This window comes from Gopherus flavomarginatus, chromosome 9 (assembly GCF_025201925.1).
Source record: "Gopherus flavomarginatus isolate rGopFla2 chromosome 9, rGopFla2.mat.asm, whole genome shotgun sequence".
NCBI classification, from domain to species: domain Eukaryota; kingdom Metazoa; phylum Chordata; order Testudines; family Testudinidae; genus Gopherus; species Gopherus flavomarginatus.
This window is the reverse complement of record NC_066625.1, coordinates 28,478,137-28,506,078: the sequence shown is the minus strand read 5'-3', so window position 1 is coordinate 28,506,078 and position 27,942 is coordinate 28,478,137. Positions and strand designations below refer to the sequence as shown.

Genomic DNA, 27,942 nt, shown 5'->3' with positions numbered 1-27,942 from the left:
GGGGTAGGGAGGAGGTTCGATCACTGGATGCCCTGGGGGGGGTGACAAGTGCCCAAGGGTAGCGACGGGGATAACGCAAGCAATCAGTCGTAGTGTTAAAGATTAAGGATTTATTAAATGAGTCACAGATAAGGATAAGGGACCACACGATTAGTTACAACTTGGGCTTACAATATAATACTAGAACAAATAACACAAACACTACAATTACAAATAGAAGCTGGCCCTGGTATTTTTCTAAGTCCCAGTAATTATTCAGGTCGTCCCAGGGGTTAGTAAAAGTGATATTAGTACTATTAGTAACCATAAATGCAGCAACTAATCTTACTAAACACAGGTCGTGAGGCTTGACTGTCCCCCCTTGCTTTCAAGGCTTCCTGGTCAACGGGTTTCCCCTAGTAGGAGCCTTGGGGCGGCTGGAACCAGTCTTTGCCTCTTATCTAACAGCAGTTATACTTAACAGCTAATTCTACTTACACACACAAACCACGAAAGTTTCATTACGGCCGGCAAGCAGTCAGGCTTCAGGAAACGCGTGAGCCTGGAGAGAGAAATCTTCAGGGTGATCAGGCCTGGATACGGTTCGACGGGAATTCGTGTTCTCTCCACCCGTCCCCGGGAGGGGGCCGACAATATATAACGAATTTTTCGTCATAATTTATGATAAGCCAATTGCGGGGTCGCGAGTGGCTCATGCCCATACACGGGAGGCAATCGGGCCCCAGCATCTCTACCCAGGAAGCGACTGTCGTGGGGGAACTTCCCCTCCTCAGGTCGGCCGACCGCAAGGTGCTGTTTCCTGTTACAAGTTCTGCTTTCTGAGCAGCTACGTGATCAGTAGCAGTTCTGGGGGCTGGGGGAAAATTCCGTTGGGGAGTGGAGGCCGGAGCACCTGTTGTCTGGCCCTGGGGCCCAACTTGGGGGTCTAACACTTATAATTTGTTTTAGTTTTTGTGTAATAATGCTAATTATATTCAACAGTTAATTGGAAGCATCTCTGTTAAGTTCTTGCTGCGATGAAGCAAAAAAATCTTATTAGTAAACAAACTATTGGATTACACGTATATTTTTAATTCATATGTTTTTCTCTTGGTCAAGAAATAGTGTATTGTATATTTTAATCATAGTTTATTCTCTGTTATTCACTTGCTCTATTACAGTTATTGTGAATGATAAATGGGTTGATAGGATTCATACCTGTTGGAGTTCTCTGTATATACATTTCTTGGTTAAATTATAGTGGCAGTGGGAGTAGTTGCTGAAGTCAAGGTTGCATAATCATATCTTTTCCTTTTCTAACATTCTGAGTCACATACGTTTTAGGCTCTCATGTTCTGAAATTGGTCTCTGCCAAAAGGTGAATTTTTTTTTTGGCAAGTTAGAACAAAGTTCACTTTTTTAAAGTGATAGGAGTAGAAAAAAATATTCTTTTCCTTGTTATAAATTAATTCTGGCAAAGTTTTTGAGGACATCACAGCTATAGTGGCTGGGAACTAAAAATTGAATTAAACAGTATAACTATAGCTAAAAAAGAAATAATAGCCCTCATTGAGGAGCAGTGCATTTGTGTTTGTCAAAAAATGGTTTTGTTTTAACCAAGTTATTAGCCTTTGAAAGCTATGTACTGAGCCTATTTTAGTTAGGTATCTAAAGTGTGCTGCTAAGATTTGATTCACTATGCATGTTTGGCTAACTTAGCTGCATAGCAAAAACTTTGTAAGATGCACAGAACCTGAGGCAAGGGCATGCATTGTAAAGTGGGAAGAGTGGAAAAATTTCTCTGAATTTTGGAGATTGTGCAAGAAGGATCCTTGTTCTGATGTATCTTAAGTGCTTCACAGCTGAGAAATCTGCAAACTACTTTTCAAGTGATTGAGAAATGTGCTTTGTCCCTGGTGAGCTGGTATCATACGCCATTAATTTCTTCAAAATGAAGCTTTCTTTTAAAAAATGCTTCTAGATTTTATGACCGTAGTCTTTAAATGTGAATAAAAAATACAACAGTGCTGTGCTGTGTTTCTTGGTTTGAAGATGTCTGCTATGTCTCTGTTCTTCCTCCTGTCTCTTAAGCAGCAGCACAATGAAACTAACACAGCACTCTGGGAACCTTTGCTGCTGCTACTCAGTACACTGTGGGGAGAATTTTGTCTATTTCAGGTAGTTGCTGCTTGGGAAAGACATGAACAGTAGTGGAGGCAGGCATTTATCAGGCACCTAATAACCAGAGGTTAATGTACAAAATGAAGAACTCTTAGGGCCCAGAGATAACACTTTGAGAAGAATCCCAGAACTTACCTGTTTTCAAAAGTCTCTGCCCTATGTGTTAAATTGTATATGTTGTGATTCTCTAGTGTTCTGCTTTTAAAAAATGCACATCTAGCAGATAAAAACTCAAGTTGGTAAAAGTAAGACACAGAAAAAATATTTATTATGCCACAATCTAGTCACTCCTATTTCTTGAAAAACACATGTGAGTGCAGAAATCTGTGTGCATCAAACACACAGAGAGAGACAGGAAATGCATTGTAAAAGCTGAACATTAATCTTAATTCTGCATTCTAGTGTATGCTGGCTCTGTTGGTTGAGATTGCCATTGCTGCCTTTTTGCAGGAAGGTGCCATCTGGTACCAGTGTTCAAGGAAATTTCTCTTGACACTTCAACAGTCTTGCTGAAGCTAAATATTTTTGAGGTGGGGGAGCAATGGGAAGAGGGAGAGGTTGTCAGGAAACTTTTGGAGTAGCAATTCTGGCAGTATCTCTCCTCTAAGGCATGCATTATCCTGGTATCTCCGTGCTGCTACTAAGAAAATATACATGGAATTTTAAGTCTTCAGTTTTCATTGAACACAGTCATTCAGATTATAGAAGATATACTGTGCTGGTGGCATTAGACACTGGTCTACTTCTAGAAGTAGGAGAAGATAATCTGCCAGTGCCATTTGTTTTGGATCTATCTGTGGCTCTTAGCAGGGGGTGGACAGACTCTGTTTGATTGTCTTAACTACTTTGTTAGTGAAAGGTCTGAGAGTGTAGACTACCCATGTGCCTTTAATTTGTCACTCCTCCTATTTGACTAGTATTTGAGGCCACTGGGAGGGTTTGGGAAAAGAGATATGGGGTTGCAATGTCCTCATTATACTGGTAGCATACAGTGTAAGAATCCCTTTTGGGCAACCTGGCTGATATTGTTGAATGACCTGGTGCAATGCTGACTGATGATTGGGGTGTAAAAGAGAGATAACTGGTTGCACCATAATCCAGGGGGAAAATATAGTAATGGTAGATGGGGAAAGCAATCAGAGCTTCTGACTGAAGAGGGCGTATGACTTCTCTTTGTTACACAGGTTTGAAATTTGAGGCTCTGGTTAGGCCTTATACTACTTTGGATGCTGCAGCAGCTGCTGTAGCAACAACATTTTTTTTCTGTCTGCACCTACTGAGAAGTCTTTCAACTATGGGCCTTGATACAGTTATCCATGCCTTTGTTACCTCAATCCTATTAATGTAATAATATGCTCCACGTAAGGATATGTCCAGAAGCTAGAATTAGTGCAGCGTGTGTCAGCACACTTATTAAACAGTACTTCATACAGAATGTTATGCCAATGCACCATGATCTGTGCTAGTTGTCTGTTAGTTTCAAACAAAGTTTACGTTTATCCTATAAAAAGTCTCAAATGGTTTATGACCTGGCAACTTGAGAGACTGCCTCTCACCTCTTAATATCACAGCTGTGATTGGAAAAAGCTCTCAAACTGATAGCCTTTTGGGGGGACATTTTCTGTTGTGTGGCCCTGGATTCTGGCAAAACAGCATAATGTCGTCTGTGCTTGGCAAAAAGGGCATAGCTGCTTCTTTCCTATGCGGGTTTACAATCATTATCTATGCTCTCTTCACCTTGAGAATATACTGTTGTAATGGGAGTACACTGTCTGTAAAACCTTTTGGAAGCGTCGACTAGCACAGAAGTGTGTCTCCACTTGTTAAATAGTACTTCATACAGAAAGTGGTCCTGCCTAGCTGAGAGACTACCTCTCTCTCCATGCCAGATTAGCACTCTCTTGATCAGCAGACACCTTTGAACTATGAAGTCCCCTGGAGATAAAAAGATGACAGGTGGTAGTGGATCTTCAGTGAGGTGTCCTCAAATTTGGAATGTATTTACCATATGGTCCAAAATAGCCCCAGTTTGAGTTACCCTTTAGGGTGCAGCTGTTTGTTTGGGCTTTAGATGAGTGAATGGGTTACTGAGGATTTTATTTCATTTTGAGTGGTAGTGGAGAGGATTTTTGTTGCGGTTTTGCTAAGTGCTTTGTTGAGAATTGCTATGGATCAGATGCTGGGTTCAGATGCTGATTAGATAACTGTTTTAAATCATGGCATAGGCAGCTAATGTGTGAGGGAGCTCCATTTTTATATTATATATAATAGAACTGCTAAGACTGTCAGTTTCTGGATGGAAATTAAATTGTTGGTTTTGGCCTAATTTGTCTGAAATGGTTTGGGCTTTTGTTATGAGAGATCAGCTCTTGCCCCATCTTACACTATGACAATTATGATCTTCAGAGGTATCTTTAGAAAGTCAATCAAATAAAAATGGATTCTTTTTCTCGTATTACATAACTACATACTTGTTATATACTACTGAGCTATCTTTGTGTGCATTTCAATATTATGAATCTATTGCCATTTATCATTCAAATCTTAAAGTAATTTTTAAAATATGCATTATTGACACTGAAAATGTCAAGTCAATTTATTTTATCAAGGGAAACGCCCAGTAAATTGGGCTTTTGCTAAAAGGATGCTGAAAATGTTTATATGTATAGAAGACACAAAAAATCCGTATGCATTGTTCTAGTCGTGCCAGTCCCAGGATATTAGAGAGACAAGGTGGGTGAGGAGATATCTTTTATTGGCCCAACTTCAAGCTCAAAAGTGTCTCGCCAACTGAAGTTAGTCCAATGAAAAATCTGGTTTTCTATCAGAAAGTTTAACTAGATTTTGCAAAGTTATTTGCTTCCACCTGCTGACCATTCCTGATATTGCAGTAATGAACCATAGAAAGTTTAACAAATATAAGGCAAAACATTTACACTTATGTAAGTATTGCCTTTTTTTTTTCTTGGATACAGCTCATGGTGGTAGTCTGAATTAGGTTATTTTTCCTTATTGTATTTTTTTCATATAAGTAAAAATTAAGTCAGATATATAGAGTTTAAGGCCAGAAGGGACAATCAGATCTAATACAAACAACTTTTGCAGTATTTACTAAGCCTTGCAGTTTATTATTTTTTATGTTTGATTAAGTTTGATGCAGTGTTGAGATCTATAGAAAATCCTAAAACAGTCTATTACAATAATGCAAATATTAAGTCAATTCATATTGCTGTTAGGGATCAACACACACTGCAGTTGTATCCATATGTTTATCCTGTTTTGTTAAGTTAATGAATGAAGTTTCAAGTCTATAACTGCAGCCATGGATATTTTTGTAGATATTTATATATAAGTATCATTTATCCCAAGTATGCCCTGAAAAGGAAATTATAATCTGAAATGGACAGGAAAGAGAGATGTTGTGTTTTGGGGGTTTGGAGTGTTTTATTTTTTAGGGAGAAAGCTTGTATTTTTGTTGAAATAAGCAAATAAAGAACACAATGACCAGAAGAATACAAATTGTAGGGGAAAACAGAATATATCAATATCTGAAATAGCAATTTTCACCAACAGTATTGCATAAGCAATTTTATTTAAACGTGGTAAATATAGGCATTTTAAGTATTTTCTAATGAATGGCACCATCCTTGAAGTACACGGAGGAGGAGGATTTCTGGGATGTATTGACAAGAGTGTTTTAAGGAAGACATAGGAAGTAATTCTTCTCCTCTGTTAGGCACTGATAAGGCATCAACTGGAGTACTGTATCCAGTTCTGGGCATTATACTTTAGGAAAGATGTGAACAAGCTGAAGAAAGTTGAGAAGAGAGCAACAAAAATGATTAAAGGTCTAGAAAACATGACCCACGAGGAAAGTGTGAAAAAATTGGTTTGTTTAGTAGGTAAGAAGAGAAGGGTGAGAGGATACAAGATAAGTCTTCACATATATAAAAGATCCTTATAAAGAGATGGGTGATAAATTGTTCTCCTTAGCTACTGAGCCAGGGAGATTTAGGTTAGACATTGGGAAATGTAATTGTAAGGGTAGTTAAGCACGGGAACAAATTGTCTAGGGAGATTGTGGAATCTCCATCACTGGAGTTTTGTAAGAACAAGTTAGATAAACACCTGTCAGGAATGACCTAAATAATACTCAGTCCTGCCTTAGTGCAGGGGACTGGACTATATGACCTACTGAAGTCCCTTCCAGTCCTACATTTCTGTGATTTTTATATTTCTTTCCATGTTTCGTGTAATGTGTTTTTCTTTGCATTTTGCAGCCTAAACTTTAACTTTGAATCGGCTTTAAATTCTTCCATCCCAATTTATTATATATATGGCGCATGTGTCAGGCTTACTGTCTCCCTGCTAGGAGTTACTACTGCTCACCATTTTGTTGTTGCCTCATACTGAAGAAAGGAAGGACTCAGGGGGGAGCTAATGAGAGCTAGGTTTTGCACTTTTATGTTGAGGATTCTAATCTACAGCAGGTCAGCAGTGGCCAGAAATTATTTTGGCTGATTAGTAGACTCTTGACGAATTTGTTCTAAGTGTAGTTTCTAGTGGAAAGGTCTTCCTGTGGCTGTTACACACATTATCAACATCAACTGATGTTTTTAACAGATGAGAGATTGAGTAGCCAGAGAGAATGCACTTCCTTCTCACATTGACCTATATTGTAGGTTCTTTGGCAGACCAAATGGCACCGCAGGAGAGGAATATCTTTAGCATCACCCCCTTCCATTTATTAAACTTTTAAATACTTTATTTTTATTGCATTTGTAGCTTATTTCACAACTTTGATGCACAATTTGAATGCTTGATTTATCCCGGTCATATAAGATGATAAATTTGTGTGCTAGGATCTGTAAATCTGTATTTATACATGCCAAATATAAACAAATAAACATTGTTTCTTCTATATCCTTTATTAGATGCTACTTACGCTTCAAGTCTTAAAACACAAGTACACTTTCACAATTATGCAGTAAAACAGCAGCTGGGCTCTCACTTCACTTTGTTCTTATATTTCACTGACTGACTGGCAACTCCCCACCAATCCCGTAAATCCAGCCCTACACGGACTATGTTTCCCTCTGCATTTTTGCAGCTCCGTGTACACTGTACATGTTCCTAAAGGGCATAATTTTGCCACTTTTACTACCACTTTGCTCCATTTTCTTTTATAGGATGATACATGGAGAAAAGTAGAACTCAATGTAACACAAACTACTCAGTGCAAATAGGAATTAGAGGATCTGACCCAAAAATTGACTTCCTATTTTTTTATTTTCAAACACTTTTTTCCAGCACCAGCTACATTACTAGTACCATACTGTCCTACTTAAAGCTGGTACTTCCAGTAAAGGGTTGAGGCACAGTGGTGAGGAAAAAAGCCCCCCCAAACCTATTGGACAATATCTACATATATTTTAAATTTTCTAGGTGTGACAATTTATTATTTGAGTCAGTCCATTCTATTGATTCTTATTTTATTTTTTATTTTATTGAAGCATAACAAGTTGTTCAGAGCCTTCTCTTCAACCTAAAGTTAAAACATGAGTGAAACTCGTGCTGCCCTTGAATGTTCTTCTTTTACATCACCAGGACCTTTCTTTTGCTTCTGTATTTCATAGGGTTGCCAGGTGTCTGGTTTTCAAGCGGAACACCAGGTTGCAAAGGGACCTTCCCCAGCCCAGTGAAAATGAGTGAATGAGGGTGGGGGACAGTGAGCGATGGAGGGGAGGAGGATGGAGTGAACAGGACAGAGCCTCAGAAGTGGCGGGGCAAGGGTGTTAATATAAAATACTAAGATAAAAATCAAGATAGTAGATATGTCTCCAAAGTGACCAGTATTTTAAACTATAAACCCTCTGAACCCCATGAATCATCAAAACTAGCATAATCAAAAAAGGAGCAGGGGAAAAAAACTACTTAGTATAAGTAATTCCAAAACCAATTCAAGTACAAAATTGTTCAGATGATTAAAATGAGTATTATGTCCCCTACATTCTATTCTTTACTGTCTTGTGTAGTCACATTATCAAGTTAAGCATGGTGTGTAAGTGTTTGCAGCATCTCTATTCAAGTACTAGTAAAACTTTCAGAAGTTATATGTTGTCCTATATGCAGCTCCTGATACATTGCAAAAAATAGGTTTCTTTGGTTCCTCGTTGGTGTTGCACAAAACCATGAACAAGACAGTAGTTTGGTTTTTATAGTGCTCCTTTCACATGCAAAGACTTTGAAAACATATCGCAAATAATTGGCTAAGTACTTGTTATGCTTTGACACTGGAGGTATAATGGAACAACATGCATTCAGATTAAACGGTATGATGGGGAGTTCCACTGCAGGTATTGCTAAATCACTTGCATAAAAAAGATCCATAGAATTTAAGAGAGCATTCAAGAGAGCAATTCTATATCAGAAATATAATTTTCTACTAAATTCTATTGGTTGGTTTACTAATTTTATAGAAAACATTTCATTTTCTGAGAAAACCTAGAAGATTTTAGAGTCACTCCTATTGGTTTAATCTCTACTAAATTTTAAAGGACTCTTCCATTAGAGATATTTCACTCATATATACACTCACAGACAGACATGAAGATCAGTTTTGTTATCTTGTTGCTTGTGGAAAATACCACCCAGCATTTTTAAATATCATGCAGTGGAGAATGCCCCCTCCAAAGTCTTTATTCTCTACCCTCCCTTTTACAAATGACTCCCTTTGACAGCATAGGTTCAACAGTAGCTATTATGACTCCATTCTTTAGAACAGGTATGTGTAGGACGTAGAAAGCATATTTATAAATAGTTTAAATTCAAATATACAATTTTTTTTTAGCTAGCCAGGTGTGACTTGTCTAGAGAATTATACTAGTTGTCTCAGAAAGTGTTTTCTTTCCTTTGGGCAACTGAAGGTGCAGATATGCATGCACAACACCAACATGAAAACTCTTGATACTTAGACTGCCATAGCTGCTGTCTGAGCTAAATTATCAGTAGTGACTGCTTTAGCTTTGAAAAGGCCAGGTCATAGACCACCAGAAGACATCAGAGATACAAGGCGCAACACCAATAACAGTTTGTTTCTGCAGAAGTGACATTTTTCCAATTTGAGTCTAACGTTGAGAAAATGAGCAATTCCCTTAGGGTCCTTAAATGTTGGTCTGAGTTGGGTGACACACCAATAGTATCCTCTAAAACAAATAGACACACAAAAACAAACCCATTCAGGTTTAGTAAATTAATTGTGACGAGTAAATTGAATAATCTTGGAAAGATGGCAGTTGTGGTGCTTGTGCCAGATGGCTTTCTCTGTGGCACTAGCATGGTCCTCAGCAGGAAATTTAAAAAAAAAAATGGGGCCTTTTAAAAAAAATTTTTACCTGCTATTATTGTGCATCAGTAATGAATCTATGACATGTACAAACTATACTCTTGTAAAGAATCCAGCATTTTCCCCTTGTTTTCCAAGAGTACAGGAGTTCTTACTAGTTGTCGTTTTGAAATATAATCAATAAATTAAAGATTGCTATCTAGCTACTAAGTAATAAATTATAGGTCTAAAATAGAGCCTTAATTACATCCTATCATAGATTGTCCCTGTACACCACTGCTTCCTTTTAGTGATATAAAAAATGCAAAATTTGTTACTTGTGTATTCTTTAATCTTTGCTCCTTTAAAATTCATTCTTTCCTGTAGTAAGGCAATGTCTTCTTATGGGAATTCACTGAGTAGTGCACAGAAATTATTTAGAGGAAGGCAGGAATTTTAGCAGGGTAGAATTGGAAGTGGCTATTACTGCCTTCTGGGGTGCCACCTCCATGGTGGCTGGGATAGAGTTGCCAGAAATGATTCAAACAAACATTTTAAAATGTAAAAACCCAAGATTAAGAGAAACTATAAAATAACAAAGGGTTTCTCTAGTTGCTCCAGTCCTTGAGGACCATTCTCAATTAAGATCTCTGCTGCTGAAGCTATAATGGAGTTGTCAGTGACCTGGGTGTGGGTGGTCAGCCTTAGTGGTTATCACAGAAGCCAGATGCTGGAAGCAAGGGTCAGGATAGAAATCAGGAAACAGAACCATGGCTTAGGCCTGGGTTACCTGGAATGAGCTAAGACAGGAGCTATCACAGCCATGGGACAAATGTTTGAGCAGCTGCTGGGTTTAAGAGCCAGTCTGATGACTCTTCCAAACAATCAAAGAGCTTACTACAGGCCAGCTGGGTTAATTTAGTTGCCCAGAGACTGGCTTTGCCACAAGTCCTGATTCCTGACAGGAGAATGCCCTCACCCCGATCTGCTTCTTTTGGAGACTCAAAGATAAGTGAATACATGTAGGTACTGTTGGCCACTGAGTAACATTGGAACTTCACCTACACAGCCCTCAACTTGCTTTACAAAAGGGGTCTGGCATGTAATGAGTATCATTACCCTTCTTTCACAAGAAGCACTGAGATTAAATGTTTCATTATCACACATCAGGTCAGTGATAATGCAGATGGTATCTCAGTTTTATCTAACTCTCATTCCTTATCCACTGGACAAATATGCCTCCTTATCTCTGGTAGCAGTAACTTTGTAGTCTCATTTTTCTACTAGCTGCTGATTCTTGCAGCTGAGAAGCCTCAAATCCTCCCCAGCTGGGGTTGTTTGTGTTTAACTGCTCCCTTTCCTAGGAAGGGGCTGACTGAGGCACACAAAATATTCCTGTATACCACCAGGGAGAGGAAAGATGTGTTCTATTTTGTGCAGGTGAAGTAGTAGTATAGTTTTCTATACTGGCTCTATTAACTAGTGGATGTTTATGAATTCTGGTGTTAAAATGAATTCATGGGAAAGGCTAATGGCAAAATAACAAAGTACAGAGCATATGGGACAGTGTAGGGCAGCAGTTCTCAGCCAGGGGCCTGAGCCCCCCCTGGGGGGCCGTGAGCAGGTTTCAGGGGGTCCACCAAGCAGCAATAGCATTAGACTGATTGGAGCCCAGGGTAGAAAGCCAAATCCTGAGCAACTTAGCTTTGCAGGTCACCTGTGGCATGGGGCGTTTGGCAATTGCCCTATCCCCTAATACTGGCTCTGGCTTTTATACAGAGGCCTGGGGGGAAAAATGTATAGTGGGGATGCTGAAAGCCATTGAACCAAACCTGGTATGTGATGGAAACCACTTCAAGCCAGCACCTATGCTTTTATATGCAGAAAAACTGTTGTTGTGGTACAGGTGGGCCATGGAGTTTTTACAGCATGTTGTGTGGGCCTCAGAAAGGAAAAGGTTGAGAACCCTGGTGTAGAGGAATAAAGGATTGTGAGGTCTTTACCAAACAATATTTAGCATCATGCTTGTTTGCAATAGCTGCATCTTGATTCTAAGGTGAGCCAGTTTATTCTGCACTTATTTAATTTGGGTCAGTATGTGAGATAGAGGCACTTTTGTCCTTGTTAATATGAAATATTATTCAACTTTAATTAAGCAGTAAATATGTTAAAGAACATTCCACTATCTCCAAAAGATGCTCTAGGACATAGATAACATGTGAAAAGCATTGACTAATGAAGCCTGCACTAGTATCATATTAGAAATGGTGATGGTGTGTTGTTTTGTGTGTGGTTTTTTTTGTATCCTCCCTGCTTGCAAAATGGAGAAGAATAAGCTGAAGTGGATTCTGTTAAAAGAAAGTCTGCCGGTAGATAGTTGGTGCTTTCCTCCCTATAAATTGGGAAGAGAGGTGTTGCAATGAGTCAAAGTTGAAAGAAAATGCTTGAGTATAACCCTTCATGGAAATATAACATGACCTTTGCAAGACAAATGTTCAGCATGGCACTAGTAAGGCTCAGTAAAGGTATGGATTGAGGTGTGTTAGCAGAATTAACTTTTTTGGGGGGGGGCGGTGTTAAAATTGTTTTCAGGAAACCAAGTTTGCTTTTGAAAACAAATACCTTTTACTGTTATATTTTTACTGAAAAACATCTTCAAAACCTTTTTTTATTTTGTGGTTGAAAAAAACAATCTTGCAGGAAACTTTTTGAAAAAAAAAAACAAACCAACCATTATCTCTCTTCCTTTCCCATCCCCTCATTTTCCCAGGAAAAAATCATTGGCTTTTTTCTGTTTTTGTTTACCTGCTATGGGGGTTAAGGTTTAAAGAGCTGGGGTTTGAGGTGCATGGGAAATTTTGCATTGTGCCTGTCCAAATGAGATCTCTCAGTTTAATTTGATCATAGTTTGCTTTATTTCATAACTCTCTGCAAGTTTGTTGGAAGGGTAATTTTGTGGAAAATACTATCTGGCAGCAGACTTGAACCTGCCGTGTCGGACTTTGTAGCAGGATAATTTCAGCTAATAGCCGAGGCTATCAGAAGAAGGATAGTCTTAGATTTTCTCATACTGAAAGTACCGTTTGAAGAAAGTGGATAACCAACTAAAACACCAGTGATAACAAATTTAAAAATAAAAAAAAATAGTTTTTATACTCGAATGTTGTTGAATGAACCAATTTTTGGAGATCTTTTTATGCTTGTCTCAGAAAATTACATATGCAAGACAATATAGGGAATGGTACTATTCCCATTATAGTTATGTGTACAAGAAATAGTTATGTAAATTACTTAGATGTTCTAAGCTAACACAACTTTCTTCCAACAGAGAAGGAACTGCAGCTCTGTGAAGGTTTATACCTGTATACTAGAGGAGAGAATCTAACATCAGAGTAACTTGCTAGATTGAAGGACCAGAAGGAAAGGCAAGTCAGGGCCTGCAGGAAGTTCCCTTACCTGAGCTTTCTCTGCTCCAAACAACACTTTTCACAATAAACCATTATTCTTGCAGTAATTAAATGAAGACAGGAACCTCGCACACCCAACTAGAGTACATTGAGTTTAGAAAGCAAACAAAATTTTGCCACTTTTAATCCTCCATTTGTTTTAGCTGACTGCAAACTTATTATAAAGATTGTTTGCAAATACTAAAGATTACATGAAGAAATAATAAAATTAATAGTATGTTTACCTATACAGCGAATTGTCTGTGCATATCTTGTGAAGTAAAAGCAGAAGCCTGATATTTAGAATTAGCAAATAATAAAAGTGCAGAACTGCATAGTTAAACTGAAAATGGATGTGAGATTCCAAGTATATGTACTATCTATGCATAAACAAGGCTAAACTACTACAATCACAGGGCAGAGGAAAGGACCTTAAATGGAAATCAGAGTCTTGCATGCATAAATAAGAAGTCCATAAACTTGGGATCTGATTTTCAGGTGTGTAGAACATCTAACTCTCCACCTGAAGTCAATGGAAAGCTAGAGTCTCTGAAAATCAATAGACTTGAATATACTCAAATATAAAAAAGCAAGGGTCAATTGCAAAGTGATTTTCAAAAAACTGAATATCTACAAGATATAAAGTAGCCAACTAATATAAAAATGAGACAAAGCTAACTATTGCAACACTAGATATTACAGTAATAGTGTCAAAATTTTAAGGGCAGATCCCTCACTGTTCTCAGCAAACAGATTTATTGCCTTCAATAGTGTTGGTTCCACTTATGCTAGAGGTTATTTTGGCCTTTAGTAGTAAACTTTAATGTTGTTAAAAAGAACAACAACAAAAAAACTATTTTCTCTCAAAACATAAACAACAAAAAGCAAACCTATCCTACAAACTGAAAGAGGTTAGAGTTTCATTTTTTGTGCTGGTCTCATTGTATTTGAGCAGATTTGTGTTTTATGACCTTTGAACCCTATCTTTGAGCTTAAGGGACATCTGCTTCTCATAAAGTTTATTAAGCTTACTTAAGGCCATTACAAGTTAACACGGTAATTTTAAAGATACTGTGTGTACCAAAAAAAAGAAAGAGAAAGAAAAGAAAGCTCAGTGCGATAAAAGATAATGGGTTGAGAAACCGCTTTCAGGACTTTGGTACCCTTTCTTTCTTCTGAGTTTTCAATAACCATGGTGTATGTGCTCTGTGAAAGTGGTTCTTTCTCTGACCAATGTTTTTATTTTTTATTTTTTTTGTCCTCCCCTTCTTCATCTACCCTGTCTTCTCAGGATACTAAAGCAGAGTGCAGTTCCTGTGTAGAAACAGAAGACAGAAAAGTAAGTGATTAATTTTAATGTCACTTGTGTTAATCTACTTGGTGAAAAAATGTGTTTTAAAGGCTATCAAATCATCATTATTAGTATAGTATAATTTTAAGTTAAATCAAACTGTCTAAATTTGAGGTTTCTAATTGAGGTGCATTTTAGCTTTAAATGAGCCTTTATGTGTGAAAATGTTGGAAAAAATATTTAAGCCTTGAAAATATAGATTATGTGGACACTATTTTGACTACTGAAGGGAATTGCAGCTCTCCATTTTGTTTGAGCATATAATACAAACAGTGTAAAACCTATCTCTATTGCAAGTCTGCTTTCCATTGTGCTTGGTAGGGCGTGTTTACTGCAGAGAATTTATGTGATGGCATTGTTAATAAACTATAGTATGTTGCAATAAGTACGGTATTCTCAGAATATCCAGCTGACGATTACTTTTCAAAATGTTTTATCAGTGCCTGGCAATGCATTCTTTCTCTGCTAAATTGATGATGTGGAATAGAGTTGACTCTGAAAATATCTTTTCCAGTTGTAATTGTCCAAAAAAGTACATAAAGCTCTACATATCTATTTTTTCACTTTTCTCCTTCATCTAAACCTCAAGTCCTTAAAAGATTTAGGAGTAATAATTATAATTTATTAACTTAAAAACTGAGTAATATGTAATGTTAGGAGGGATCCTTCTTTGTTAAAATGTAATACTGATATTAAATGAGTGACTTCTACCAGATAGTTGATGACTTCAACCAAGGTCTTTTTTCTGAAGAAATGCTTAAGCTGAGCATTGGTCTTTTCCAACCTGGAAAGATAAACGAAGAAAGATCTTATTCTCATGTTACTAACATGACCCTGTCCAAACTGTATGTTAAAACCACAGCTCTTTATTATGTTAGCATTCCTTTAATTATGCCATGAAATGAAGGAATGCAGATAATAGTGTTAATCTTCTTTTATGCACCTTCCAAACAAACATTCTTTCTGAACATTGGTGTTGGAGACGGTATATTTCAACAACTCCTTTATTCCTCAGAAATGAAATTATTTAACTCTTTCTGTGGGTACCAGGTTTTTAAGAGTCTGATTTTTGCCTCGGTTACGTGTTTGTTGTTCAGAAATTAGCTTATAATTGATGCATTATTTCCCAAGTCTCATACAGCATTGTTTGTCAACTTTCTTTTTACGTATGATGTAATGTAATATTGGAAGTACTGCAGCAGTATAAGTGATCATAAAACTCATTTGCCTTGCTGAAATATATGAGAAGGATATGGTAACCTCAGTAATGGAGTGGGGGAAAAATTATTTTCAGCCAAACAAAGGCATATATTTAGGAATTTATGTGAGATATTCAAATACAGATGAAAATAGTGTTAGATGTTTGAAGACCAGTATTATCAAGCTTCTGTGGTGATACAATTCCTGTAATAACCAAGGATAGGATTTTTTTTTCTATTTAAAGATAGGAATATTAAATATTTAACTCAGGCGAGTATTGAACATAATAGAACTAATCTTATGTTGTAATTCTCATGGTTAGAGGTTAAGTAAATATAGCAGTGTTTCATTGGCTGTTCAGATTGTTTCTGAATGACTTTCCATAGCAGAGCTCAAAAATGCTTTTGATTACATTTAGTGATTCTGTCTATGAATAAAGGATATCAGAGTTCATATAGATAAAGGAAGAATGTCTTTTTAGAAGTTTAAAAAAATATGTTCTCCCTGAACATGAAATTTAATTTTTTCCTCATTGCTGTTAATATTCTGATTAACTTAAACAGCCTCAGACCTTAAAAATAAAATGCATAACATTCTGGGGCTTCAGATTTTGATTGTTTTTTCTACATTACTAATTTTATGCCATTCACATGTCACGGTATGTTGTTTTTGTTGTAAATAGTGATAAAATATTTTCATTTTACATTGGATTGCCAGTTTTTCCCTACTTCCTCTTTGACCTTTCTTTTTGTACTTGCCCTTTGCTTATCTCCTTCGTCTTAGCTAGGTGGATGGCTGAACATTTTTTTGTGCTGTCTTCATTCCCACGCTTCATTGGCATCCTGGGTTAGCTTCCCCATATTGGCTTGAAGATGTTTTCAGAGAGGGAAGATTAAAGGTTTTTCCAGTGCAAAATTTCAATGCCGTCATCAATTCATAGAAGTAAAACAAACTAAATGTTTTTTGTTTTGAGAAAATCTTTAAAAAGTTTTTTAGATGTTTTGTACTGAAGATTTCCATATCAGAGTACTTTTACATTCTGTAGCACTGTACCTATAGGATTTATTTGCGTATGTTTTGTATGGTACATAAGATGTAAATTTTTTCATCTTAATATATTTCACACAGTGTTCCCAATGATCTAGAAAAACCTACATATATTTTGTAATCTTTTTTTTTTTTGGGGGGGGGGGGGGGGCTAAGAGGGATTTTTTGCAGGACAACTGTATATACTGACAAAATCACCCAATTCAGAGCACAATGTGACCATGTCATGCTGTTTCTGATATTGTGACTGCTTGGTAGATAACTTTAATTTGTACTATGAAAACTAATGGTAAGATTAACCTCTATATTTGCAGAGATGAAATAAAAGCCGAAAGGTTGTGCATCTGTGCAGTGCTCTTGAACTTATAGGCTATCAAATGGAATAGTTTCTAATAACTAAAATGCTTTACAACAAATATCTGCAACTCCAAGAAAGAACTGAATCCTTGACTTTCTTCTCAAATTAGTGTCTCTTACAACAAATATAGTATTAAAAAAGAATTGCTTAAAACTTTTGAATAATTGCCTCTCACAGAGCCTCTGAAATGTTTATAGATCACATTTGCTTAGCTCTCCTACTAAAATTAATATGACTAGTCATCCAGATTTGAAGATGGTCCAAGATTAATGTTGGACTGCTAAATCCATATTATGGCACCTATAATGTGGAGGCCTAATTTTCAGAGGTGCTGAGCATGTGCAGCCTCATATGAAGTCTGTGTAAGCAGCAAGTGCTCAGCACCTCTAAAAGTCAGGCCGCTTCTATTAAGGGCCCCAGTTCATCCAAGTGCATCAGTGGGACTACTGGGGCACTTGAAGTACATGCTTCAGGCTTATATATGGATTCAGGAGCTTAACTTTAGGCACCAAAGTTTTGAGCACCATTGGCTTGGGTTTTAATTCCTAAAATGGAAAAATTCTGAAACTTGTTGGTTAATTTTTATAGTACAAATGTTGGCAAAGTAGGCTGTCCATAGCCAGAAAAAAATTAGGCTGCAAACTCATTAATATATTATCTGACTATGCCTTACGTCTCTTGTTACTTACATTTTATAGTGTCCCTCTATATACAGTGTCACTTTGTAGCCACAAAAGTATATTTAGCCCATCTTTTAATTCAGGTTGTATGTCCTATATCTCATGTTAGATAGCTACAATTAAATACATGGATTTTTTTTTTCTATTGCATTTCTGGCAAACACTGTAACTCAGTCCCACATTAAGCATGAGGAAGTGAGACATTAGTTGAATATATTTCACTGGGAAAGAAAGTCAACAGTTAGCAGAGTACAGATTTTTTAACATTCTCTCTAGTTTTCTCTTAAAGAACTTTTGTTTATCCAGTGACTCATCAAATCATATAATATTCATTTACTCTTCTGCATTGGGACTTGTTGATATAGGACTCACATTCTGTCACTCACTTTCTTTGTAAACTTTTCCTTAACCCTTACTTGTGCTTGTGTCTGAATATTACTCCCTGTTAGGTCAATGATTTATTTTGGTTTTGGTTCGGATAAACATCCAGAAGTTTGAGTCTATATTTGTACCAGTTGTGACATTTCCAGACCAAATGTGTAGACTCAAGAACAGATGTTATTGGGGTGTTTCAGCAAAACCATTTCTGATCATCAGAAACTGGAACTGTCGTGTTGGTGGGGACATGGTATATTTCAAACATCAAAGCAAGCAAACCCCCACAAAATGAACCAGGATAAAGGAATGGTAGAGCGGTTTCTGTTGTTTTATTGAACGTGTTTCTTTTTTTACGGACATTTTTCCAGGTCTAATCATTATGTCTCACCAGGAGTACTTTTGTGATAGGCCAACAAGTAGAAATTTTATTTTTTTTCTGTAAAATAGTATATAATGTAGCATCAAGGATATATCATTTCTTGATAATGGGAATAACTTTTTTCTGGCAACAATATCTTGCAGTGTACTATAGTGTGTTGACCCATCATAACCAGAGATGATGCATCACAGTGGTGTTATTTGTGAATAAACAAAATGTGATGTTTCATCTATATGGGTGTTTGCCCATGTGCAGATGGCCAGCAAGGAGCCTAAGCACCCCTTAAATCCTATTATTGTGAGGGTGTAGGTGAGGCTTAACTGGTATGCGTTTTTGGTGGCACTTTTGCAGAGAGTTTAACGTAATCATTTTGAAGTTTTGTCTCCTGAAGTTTTAAACACCACACCATGACCATTCATCACAGAGATGTACATTGTTATACACACTAGTCCATTAATATTTGAGATTAAGTTCCCGATGACCAGGAGGAAAGAAAAAAAACTAACTGGGGGGAGGGGGTTGGGGGAATGAGAAGATGAGATGCTCTGTGTCTTGTGTCCTAAGGATGAATACCATGGCTTAAGGCTGAAGATTGGGAGAGCTGGATTTTATTGATGTTATAGGACTCATGGAACACTGTGAATGCCTCACCCCTCTGTTCATATGATTATTGTCCTGTTGCCCTCCCCCTGCATCTCCTGGAGGGCTCTTCTGTGATTTCACCTTGCCTACAGCTGCTTAAGAGCTGTTGGGCAGGGAAGTGGGGTGATCTTTTTATTAGTGCTGTCTCCTGCCTTTCTGCTTTTGGTTCCTGCACTTTTCATAATGTGACAGACTCTCTCACAGAGCAATTGTAGACAGCATACAGGCAGAGAGAATCAGACAGCCCAGCCACAGAATTGTTTTGAGAATACATCATTGTGGCAAATATCAAGACAGTCCTTGATGAAGGGAGCATGCAAAATCGCAACCAACAGACATTGTCTGCTGTCTTTATCAGTTGATTTGATAAAGATACAACTCTCAACTCGGAAAGTTTTTATATTCGAGCTTTAGTATGGTTATACCTGTGCCTAGTTTTTGCAAGTGGAAATCACAAAATATATACAGTATATTTAACTATGTTTCTATTTGTGCTTCTCTGTTCATCTTCCCCAAGTTTTTTGAATCAACTTGAGCTCTTCAGGGAGGCTGGGGGAAACAAACAAAAAAGTAGTTTAATCTAATTTTAACACTGTTGTAGAAAATATTTAATGTTCCCCTCTAGCGGTTGATCCAATTACTGCTTCTGCTATCTGACAGTTCATTCCTTTAGCTCAAGTGATAGAGATCTGTACTTTTCGGTCCTGGGTGCAAACTCGTAGAGAACCCATTCTGGAATCATTAAATAAATATATCACAGGCGTATTCTGTTAAAAAACCACACACACACACACACACACACACACACACACACACACACACACACACACACACACACTTTTCCCAATAGAATTATTGAAACCATGTAGTAGGAGTTCAGGACCTAGTTTACAAAGCCTGAAGGAATACAAAGAAATATTCTGATTCCATCCGTATTGGGCACCAGAGACAATCCAGTGCAATTAGGACATGCAACATTAGCATCCTTTTATTTGCTCTTTTATAATAAAAAAATCCCACTGATGAAGCATGTTGTTACTAATTAATGGGAACTATTTTCTAGTTAATAATAAAAAATAACACTGGATATCGATAAGCTTAATTTCAATAAGATCTACATCTCTCTTGTCTGGGAAAGAGTAGAATTTCACCTTCATTTGAATGTGCTGGCATTTCAGTCATAAGGCATTTTAGTCATTTGGACTATTCATGAGGGTAAAGATAAGCATGTTTAAGTGTTTATAGGATTGGAATCACAGTTGGTTTTCCTAATTCTCTAACAATGGCTGTGATTTCCACCCTACAATAATAGCTCAAAATGTCCTCAGTCTTTCAATCTAAATATACAAATATGTTAATTTCATATTGGTTTTGATTAGGAGAAATATTAAATTGCTGAAAAATCAGTTTACCCTATATATATATAAAATAATGAACAAAACAGTTTATATAAAAACAATTACTGGATCACTCATGAAACTGCCTATTTTTAGGATCAAACTTTAAATAATTATGAATTTTAATAGGTTAAGTGCCCCCCTGCGCCACCACCCCCCAACACTCTCCTCCATTTTAGTATCCCTTTGCAGAAATCTAAAAAATAAGGGTGTTAGTGTGATATTTCCAACTGAGAAATGCTAGACATCTTCTGAAGAAGTGAGGTTTTATTTACATTTTGAAGACTTAAGAAATGGTAATAACCTTTGAATAGGTACCTAGATTTTAGGATGGTTGCTAGGAATGAACTCTGAGCTTTCAGAAATGTACCCATCGTTGTTAATTAGCATAATAAAATATGCCCTTTCAAACAGCTTCCCTATTACGTGGTCCAGGAAAAAAATACATATTAGTTTTTCTTTTCTGTAACTTTTTTAACGTGAAGACAAATAATTTGTATAGATTTCTATTTCAGAACCAGATTTTTCAGTCCCAAAGAAATGGTTAAAATTAAACTGCTTCTCATGCTTGGATGGTATAACATGAATGTTTTTTGCCACCCGACCCTTGCAATGAGCATGGGGACCCCGACCCCCCACATACACCGAGGGATGGAAGTGACAGAGAGTACGCCTTAGCAGACTTTTTTGCAGACGACCCTGTCTCCCCCCTCCTCCTTGAATTAAGATGTGTTTTCATAGGGCGTATGGTCCAATGGAAGGTCAATGAAGGTGAAGAAGGACAATGCAAGAAGTTGTCTATCGCAGCTCTTCATAGAGGAGGGTGAGGGGGTTATGTGAAGAAATGTACCGTGTGTGCGTCTCACAACTGGTGTGTTTGTCATTTGTCTGTAACTGTTAGTCTCTTGTCTATTTAGACTAGAAATTCTTTGAGGCACTAGCCCTCTCCTGTTTTGTCCTTGGCACAATGGGGTCCCAGATGCAGTTGGGGCCTTTAAGCAATATTGGAAGGCACACAATAAAATCATGTTTTAAAGGCGTTTCTTTAGGTCAGCAATTACAGCTGATAAGTTGGCTGGTCCATCCATCTGTTTTATTTTTGGCTCAAAGGTGGAGTTACTTCTGTTTTCTAACTTTTGAAGTTGATGGGAGCAATTCTCAAGTGTGTGATTAGTCTTTACCTTCAGGCTTTCAGCCTATAAATGAGGAGGGGAATACATTTAATTAGCCATCAAAACTTAATCTACTTTGTGATGTAGATCTTTCTCTTCTTCCCTGCATTGAACCTTTTATATATATTCAATGTGATTTCTCTGCAACAAAAAACTCGGGGTTGGGAATGATTAGTGGCATGAAATTATTCCATCTCAGAACTGCTTAATCTGGAACATGATTCAGGCATAATCTATATAGTAAATTCCTCACTGTGCAAGGCAGAGAGCTACAGGTCTGTGTATTCCCAGCAACCTAGATCAGTCTTCTTTGTGCTTATTGTATGAGACTCTTTTCTCCACCGTTGCCTGCTCTCTCCCAGTTTTATCCCAAATCTAACAATATTTGGTACTTTTCTGAAAGCTCTTCTCCTTGAGTCTTGTATCTATGAAAGAATCTGAGCTCTGATTGAAAGAAAGATATCTAACTTCATAGTTGCAGAGAGACGTTTGGAACCATAACTGCTCAAGGCTTAAACATCAGAAGCCAAATAATAAGAATCCAAAATATATTTTTGTAAAAATCTCATTATTTTAAGCCAAATCGAAGATGTTTTCTGACTCATGCTTTTTGAGCCCTTGGAGCTAGCCATACTGTGTGTCTTCCTCTTTGCAGAGGTTACTGCACTTTGTTTTCTCTGGAACCTGTTTTCCGTTGGCTACCACAGTGTGCTGGAGGCAAAACAAATAATTATAAAAGTCTGAATATATAATCAAAGGAAATAGCAAATAGGCGGGTTAGGGGAAAGGGGATGAAACCCTGGACATAACATACTGGTTAAATATTGTGAGCCTTGTGGAGGTGGTAGTGATATCCCACTTGCCATATTCCCTGGTGAGACTAAATTCCCTAACTTCTCCTCCGATTGCCATAGCAAATGTGTAGAACTTCACTAATTTGTGTATTGCCACGTGTGTTATCCTGTGATGATGTCACATGTTTATTATAAAATGTTAGGTAATATGAAATATCCATATGTCTCAGGACTTAAGTTTCTTTCAAGTCAGAATCATGATCTTTCCAAAAAAATTTAAATTCCCCTCCAGTTGATATAACCAAATTTTGTCCTAGCACAAAGGCACAGGAACATAGTATCTACCCACTGTTCTTGATCAGAACATTGGAGATACGGAGACAGCTATATAGCTGGCATGACTTCCGATGAAGTCTGCCTTCATTGGTGTTTCACCTGTTAATGTTAGCTGAGAATCCAGCCAACAGTATTATATCCTCTTTCAGAAATAGTCCACGTGCAACCACTTACTCACAATATTACTAGAAGTTTAAAATATCTGTATTTTAGCCTCAAGTGCAGGAAAGGAGAGAGAATATTGTGGGCCCCATGTTGAACAAGAATACTAAAGGAGATTGAGAATAAGGGTATGTCTACACTGTGAAGTGAAGGTGTGATTATAGCATGGATAGGCAGGTAGACAGTTGCTTGAGGCTAGCACATCAAGCAGCAGTGTGGCTGTGGTGACACAGACAATAGCTTGGGCTATCCAGCCAATTACATGTCCTGAGGATCAGGCAGGATCGTATTTGGGTGGCTAATCTCAAGCCGCCGCCCATGACACTGTGACCACGCAACTACTTTTAACATGCATTTGACCTTAAGCAAAGCTAAAGTGTTTGTCTTCCTGAGGTGGAAAGCACCCTCCTAGCTTTAGTATGGACGTGCCCTAAGATATTTTCTCTTCTCCTTTCCTACTCTATCACTGGGGTCAAAGGCATATAGCAGTTGATTGGCACAAAGTAGCTGTTCATTCTAAAATTGTATTTTGGGTAATCTGTGGTGCCATGCTATTTTATCAAGATGTCACCTTTCAGTTCCATCACACATGAGTTTGAAGTCAGTGCATAATTTGTGCCAGGGTTGAGCCTCGGCGCCTCATAGCCCTGGCAACTCTGGGCTTGCCATGTCAGTTATGAAAATAAGAAAATTGCTTGAGCCCCAGCACCTCTTTCATTATAAATTAAGCACTGGTTGAAAGTGACCCAGAATTGCAACTGCAATCTTTTTCTTGATGGTATTTTGGAATTAAAAAATAATTAGATCTGCAGCAAACTGAGTAGAATCTATGTTTAAAAGATGTTCTGTGCCAGATAGTTGCATTCCATTCCCTTCCACTTTCAGTCTGACAAATACATTTTGTTCCCTGGTTTAGTTTCTACGTTTTTGTTTGATTCAGACCACTTCCTTTTTTATAGACTTACCATTGCTGGAATCTGCAATGACATTCTCTACAGTGTTCCCTGGAGGCACCATAATGCTGACCATTAACTAGCAGCTAAGTGTTATTAGCTCAGTGGTTCAAGGTCACTCAAGAAATTTCACTTCATTTTCTGTCCTCCAGCAGGAAAGTAGTTCACAGAGAGACTACTTTTGAGATGCCTCTTGACACAGAAATTCAACACTTTCATGCTCAGAGTGCTGAGGGTTTATGAGAGTAATAAGCTTTATGGTGTGCATTAGGCCAATAACGTGATAGGTCAGTTAGTTAGAAAATTTCCCCATAGTGACATAATTATCTTCTTGAGGAATGTGGTATGTGTAGTAATGGCTTTCTATGCCTATTTATGACAATATTTTGTACTTTTTAATGCCTCCTGTCAGAGGATCTCAAAGCACTTTACAAACATTAAATATAAACACCAGGAATGCAATTATAATATTAATCAAGTTACACGTGGGGGAATAGAAGCATGGAAAGGACACACAGCCAAGGTGTCACGGTGTGAATCATAGGTATCTCTGAGAACAAAACACAGAGCTCCTAACTTAGAGTGTCTTCTCTCACCACTAGACACAGTCCTCACAATTGTGTGTTTTGTTTATTTCTTCGCTATATATTTCACTGAAAATAGAAGGGGAGAGAGTGGCTAAAATGAATAACATTTTGACTAATTATTTATATTCAGTTAATTGGAAATAAGTTCAGATTTTTCAAAGTAATATTGCATCCTAAAAACAGATGAACTAAATCTGAAGCTACTTTTTTCTCATACTGGAATATTAATAACTACCTAACTCATGTAATCATATGTTTGTGGTCCAGAACCCAACCCAACTCCCACTGAAGTGTAAATGGAAAGATTCCCGGTAGAACCTCTAATTAACTTCAATGAGAGACTCGAGTTACATGACTTATAAACTCCAGCCTGGTACAAAATACCATGAGAGGCTCTTTTTGCACCATTTTTTGTTGAGAGAAGAGGTGCTTAAAATATTTCAAAGGCTCTTGAAGTGAGATTCTCAACACAACTTTACTAAATCCTGAGGTTTTAATAAACTTGAGGTAAGCTTTTGGATGCTTATGTGAATTGGACCCAAACTTCAAATTTCTTGATTTCACTCATTGCTATTAATTAGTGTAATACGTCTAAATTGTCCCCAATTTACTTGCTTTTATGAAAAAGTGACTTATATCTATCATTAGAGAACTCAAACTCACACCACAATTTTGAGCCTAACTTTAAGCAGCAAACCTGACAGTTCTAACATGAGGAAATACAAATCCATCAGAATAGAAATGCTTATTGTTTCCTGGTATGTAGACTGTAATTATGGAATTTCACAATTCAAGTGATGACAATTGCTCCTGTGTATATGTCCCTCTGTCGCCACTTAATTCAGCTGCATCTAGCAATCTTTAATTTGATAAAGTGGAATTGAAGTGACAGCAGATGACAGAGGTGCCAAAACAATAATCTGACCTCCCACTGAAGTGTCAGTGTGTTGGACTGCATGACTCTTACACAAGCTGAGTGCTCAAAAGGCACGTTGACAATATTTTTGTTACGCTAGAAAACCTGTAGTTAAGACATGAGAATAAAATGGTTTAAATCCTAATATGCACACTTGTGATGTGGCTTCCCCTCTTATTGTTGTTCCCACTGCCTTTGTGTAAGCACTTGATTAGTATTGTTCATAAAGTACCTTCAGAGCTTTAATGTGATGAATCTTTCTCTAAACTTTTGTTTTTTTTTCCTAAATCTTTTACAGCTGTGCACCTGTTCTAATAATTTAAGTCTTGAAGGAATGGTTTCTTCTTGACTCTTATGGAGCAGCTATTTCTTTTTCTTTTTATGCCTGTGGTGCGAAGTGGGGAATAGCAAGGAAATGCCTTTCCTAAAAAAAATTGGAGGCTATTTTTCTCTTTCCCCCACCCCCAAGTGGAGGGTAATGTAAATAATACCTAGTTCCAATTCACAGCTGTCATTATGCCTTCTATTACAGTAAAAATTACTACTACAACTATTATACAGTGGTTGTGAATCAACAACCCGACATGGTCATCCTTGCCCTTTGTCCTTTGTTTTCAGTGTATATTAAATAGACAATATATAATAGTTACATTTTACATGTTGATTACGGACTGATGATTCAGTGGTGTTTTGCTTAGGCAAAACGTTCATACTTTAATGATTTCATTGATGTAAGTGGAAATTCTGAGTCCTCAGTACCTCTGAAATGCAAGTCTCCTCTTTTGGTACATGACTGTGGATTTTAGATATCTTAGGTACTCAGCTAATATTTTTGTTAATGGTATTTATAATATCTGTTTACTTTCAGATCTGATTTGATGCCATATCTAAATTGAATCATGTACTTTCTGTGGTCTGTTTTATCAAAAACAATAACACTGTTTCTTTTGAAAATTTGAAGAATAATACAATTTTGGTCATTTAATATGATTTGCACTCTTGCCTTTCAGTTGATATTCTGTTTGTTCAAAAGCAGTTTTTGATCATTTAGATACTGGGATGCCAATACCCTTCTGTTAAATTCTGAATTGTTTGAGGATAGTTGCATTATGTAAAGTTTTATTTGCCTGCTTTGTTTTTCTATAGTGTTTTTTTGTATTTGCTCCTTGTCATGAAGTTAAATGGTTCAGAACTATGAAAATTACCTGATAATATTCCCTGAAAATGTAAATGAACACATCACAAGCAGAATTTTGTATTCTTTAGGGTTTATTGATATTAAACATCACATGGGAGACATTCCAGAAGACTGGAAAAGGGCAAATTATAGTGCCCATCTATAAAAAGGGAAATAAGGACAACCCAGGGAATTACAGACCAGTCAGCTTAATTTCTGTACCTGGAAAGATAATGGAGCAAATAATTAAGCAATCAATTTGCAAACATCTAGAATATAATAAAGTGATAAGTAACAGTCAGCATGGATTTGTCAAGAACAAATCATGTCAAACAAATCTGATAGCTTTCTTTGACAGGGTAACAAGCCTTGTGGATGGGGGGAAGCAGTAGATGTGGTATATCTTGACTTTAGTAAGGCTTTTGATGCTGTCTCGCATGACCTTCTTATAAACAAACTAGGGAAATACAATCTAGATGGAGCTATTATAAGGTGGGTGCATAACTGGTTGGGAAATTGTTCCCAGAGAGTATTTATCAGTGGTTCTCAGTCATGCTGGAAGGGCATAATGAGTGGGGATCCTGCAGGGATCAATTCTGGGTCCGGTTCTGTTCAATATCTTCATCAATGATTTAGATAATGGCATACAGAGTACACTTTCTATAAAGTTTACGGACAAAACCAAGCTGGGAGGGGTTACAAGTGCTTTTGAGGATAGGATTAACATTGAAAATGGTCCGGACAAACCGGAGAAATAGTCTGAAGTAAATAGGTTGACATTCAATAAGGACAAATGCAAAGTACTCCATTTAGTAAGGCACACATACAAAATGGGAAATGACTGCCTAGAGGGAGTACTGCGGAAAGGGATCTGGGGGTCATAGTGGATCACAAGCTAAATATGAGTCAACAGTATATCACTGTTACGTCCCAGAATGATGTTTGCATTTTTTTTGAATTAGCAGGTGTATTGTAAGCAAGGCACAAGAAGTAATTCTTCCACTCTACGCCACACTGATTAGTTCTCAACCGGAGTATTGTGTCCAGTTCCGGGTGCCACATTTCAGGAAAGTTGTGGACAAATTGGAGAGAGTCCAGAGAAGAGAAACAAAAATGATTAAAGGCCTAGAAAACATGACCTATGAGGGAAGATATTAAAAAGGGTTTGTTTAGTCTGGAAAAGAGAAAACTGAGAGGGGACAGGACAGTTTTCAAGTGTATTATTACAAGGAGGAGGAAGAAAAATTGTTCTTCTTAACCTCTGAGAATAGGACAAGAAGCAATGGGCTTAAATTGCAGCAAGGGCAGTTTAGGTTGGACATTAGGAAAAACTTCCTAACCATCAGAGTGGTTAAGCACTGGAATAAATTGCTTAGGGAGGTGGTGGAATCTCCATCATTGGGGATTTTTAAGAGCAGGTTGGACACAGACCTCTCAGTGATGGTCTAGATAATACTTAGTCCTGCCTTGAGTGCAGAGGACT

General features: G+C 37.3%; 1 protein-coding gene across 10 annotated transcripts in view; it reads left to right on the top strand.

The window, feature by feature from the left end:
* The window catches only part of RBFOX1 (RNA binding fox-1 homolog 1), a 2,697,109-nt gene that overhangs the window by 1,672,159 nt on the left and 997,008 nt on the right, over positions 1-27,942 (top strand). For all 10 annotated transcript variants that reach the window (XM_050966439.1, XM_050966435.1, XM_050966438.1 and 7 more), the window contains exon 5: positions 14,222-14,269. In XM_050966439.1, coding sequence (XP_050822396.1) covers positions 14,222-14,269 — 48 coding nt within the window. The remainder of the gene's footprint in view (positions 1-14,221; positions 14,270-27,942) is intronic.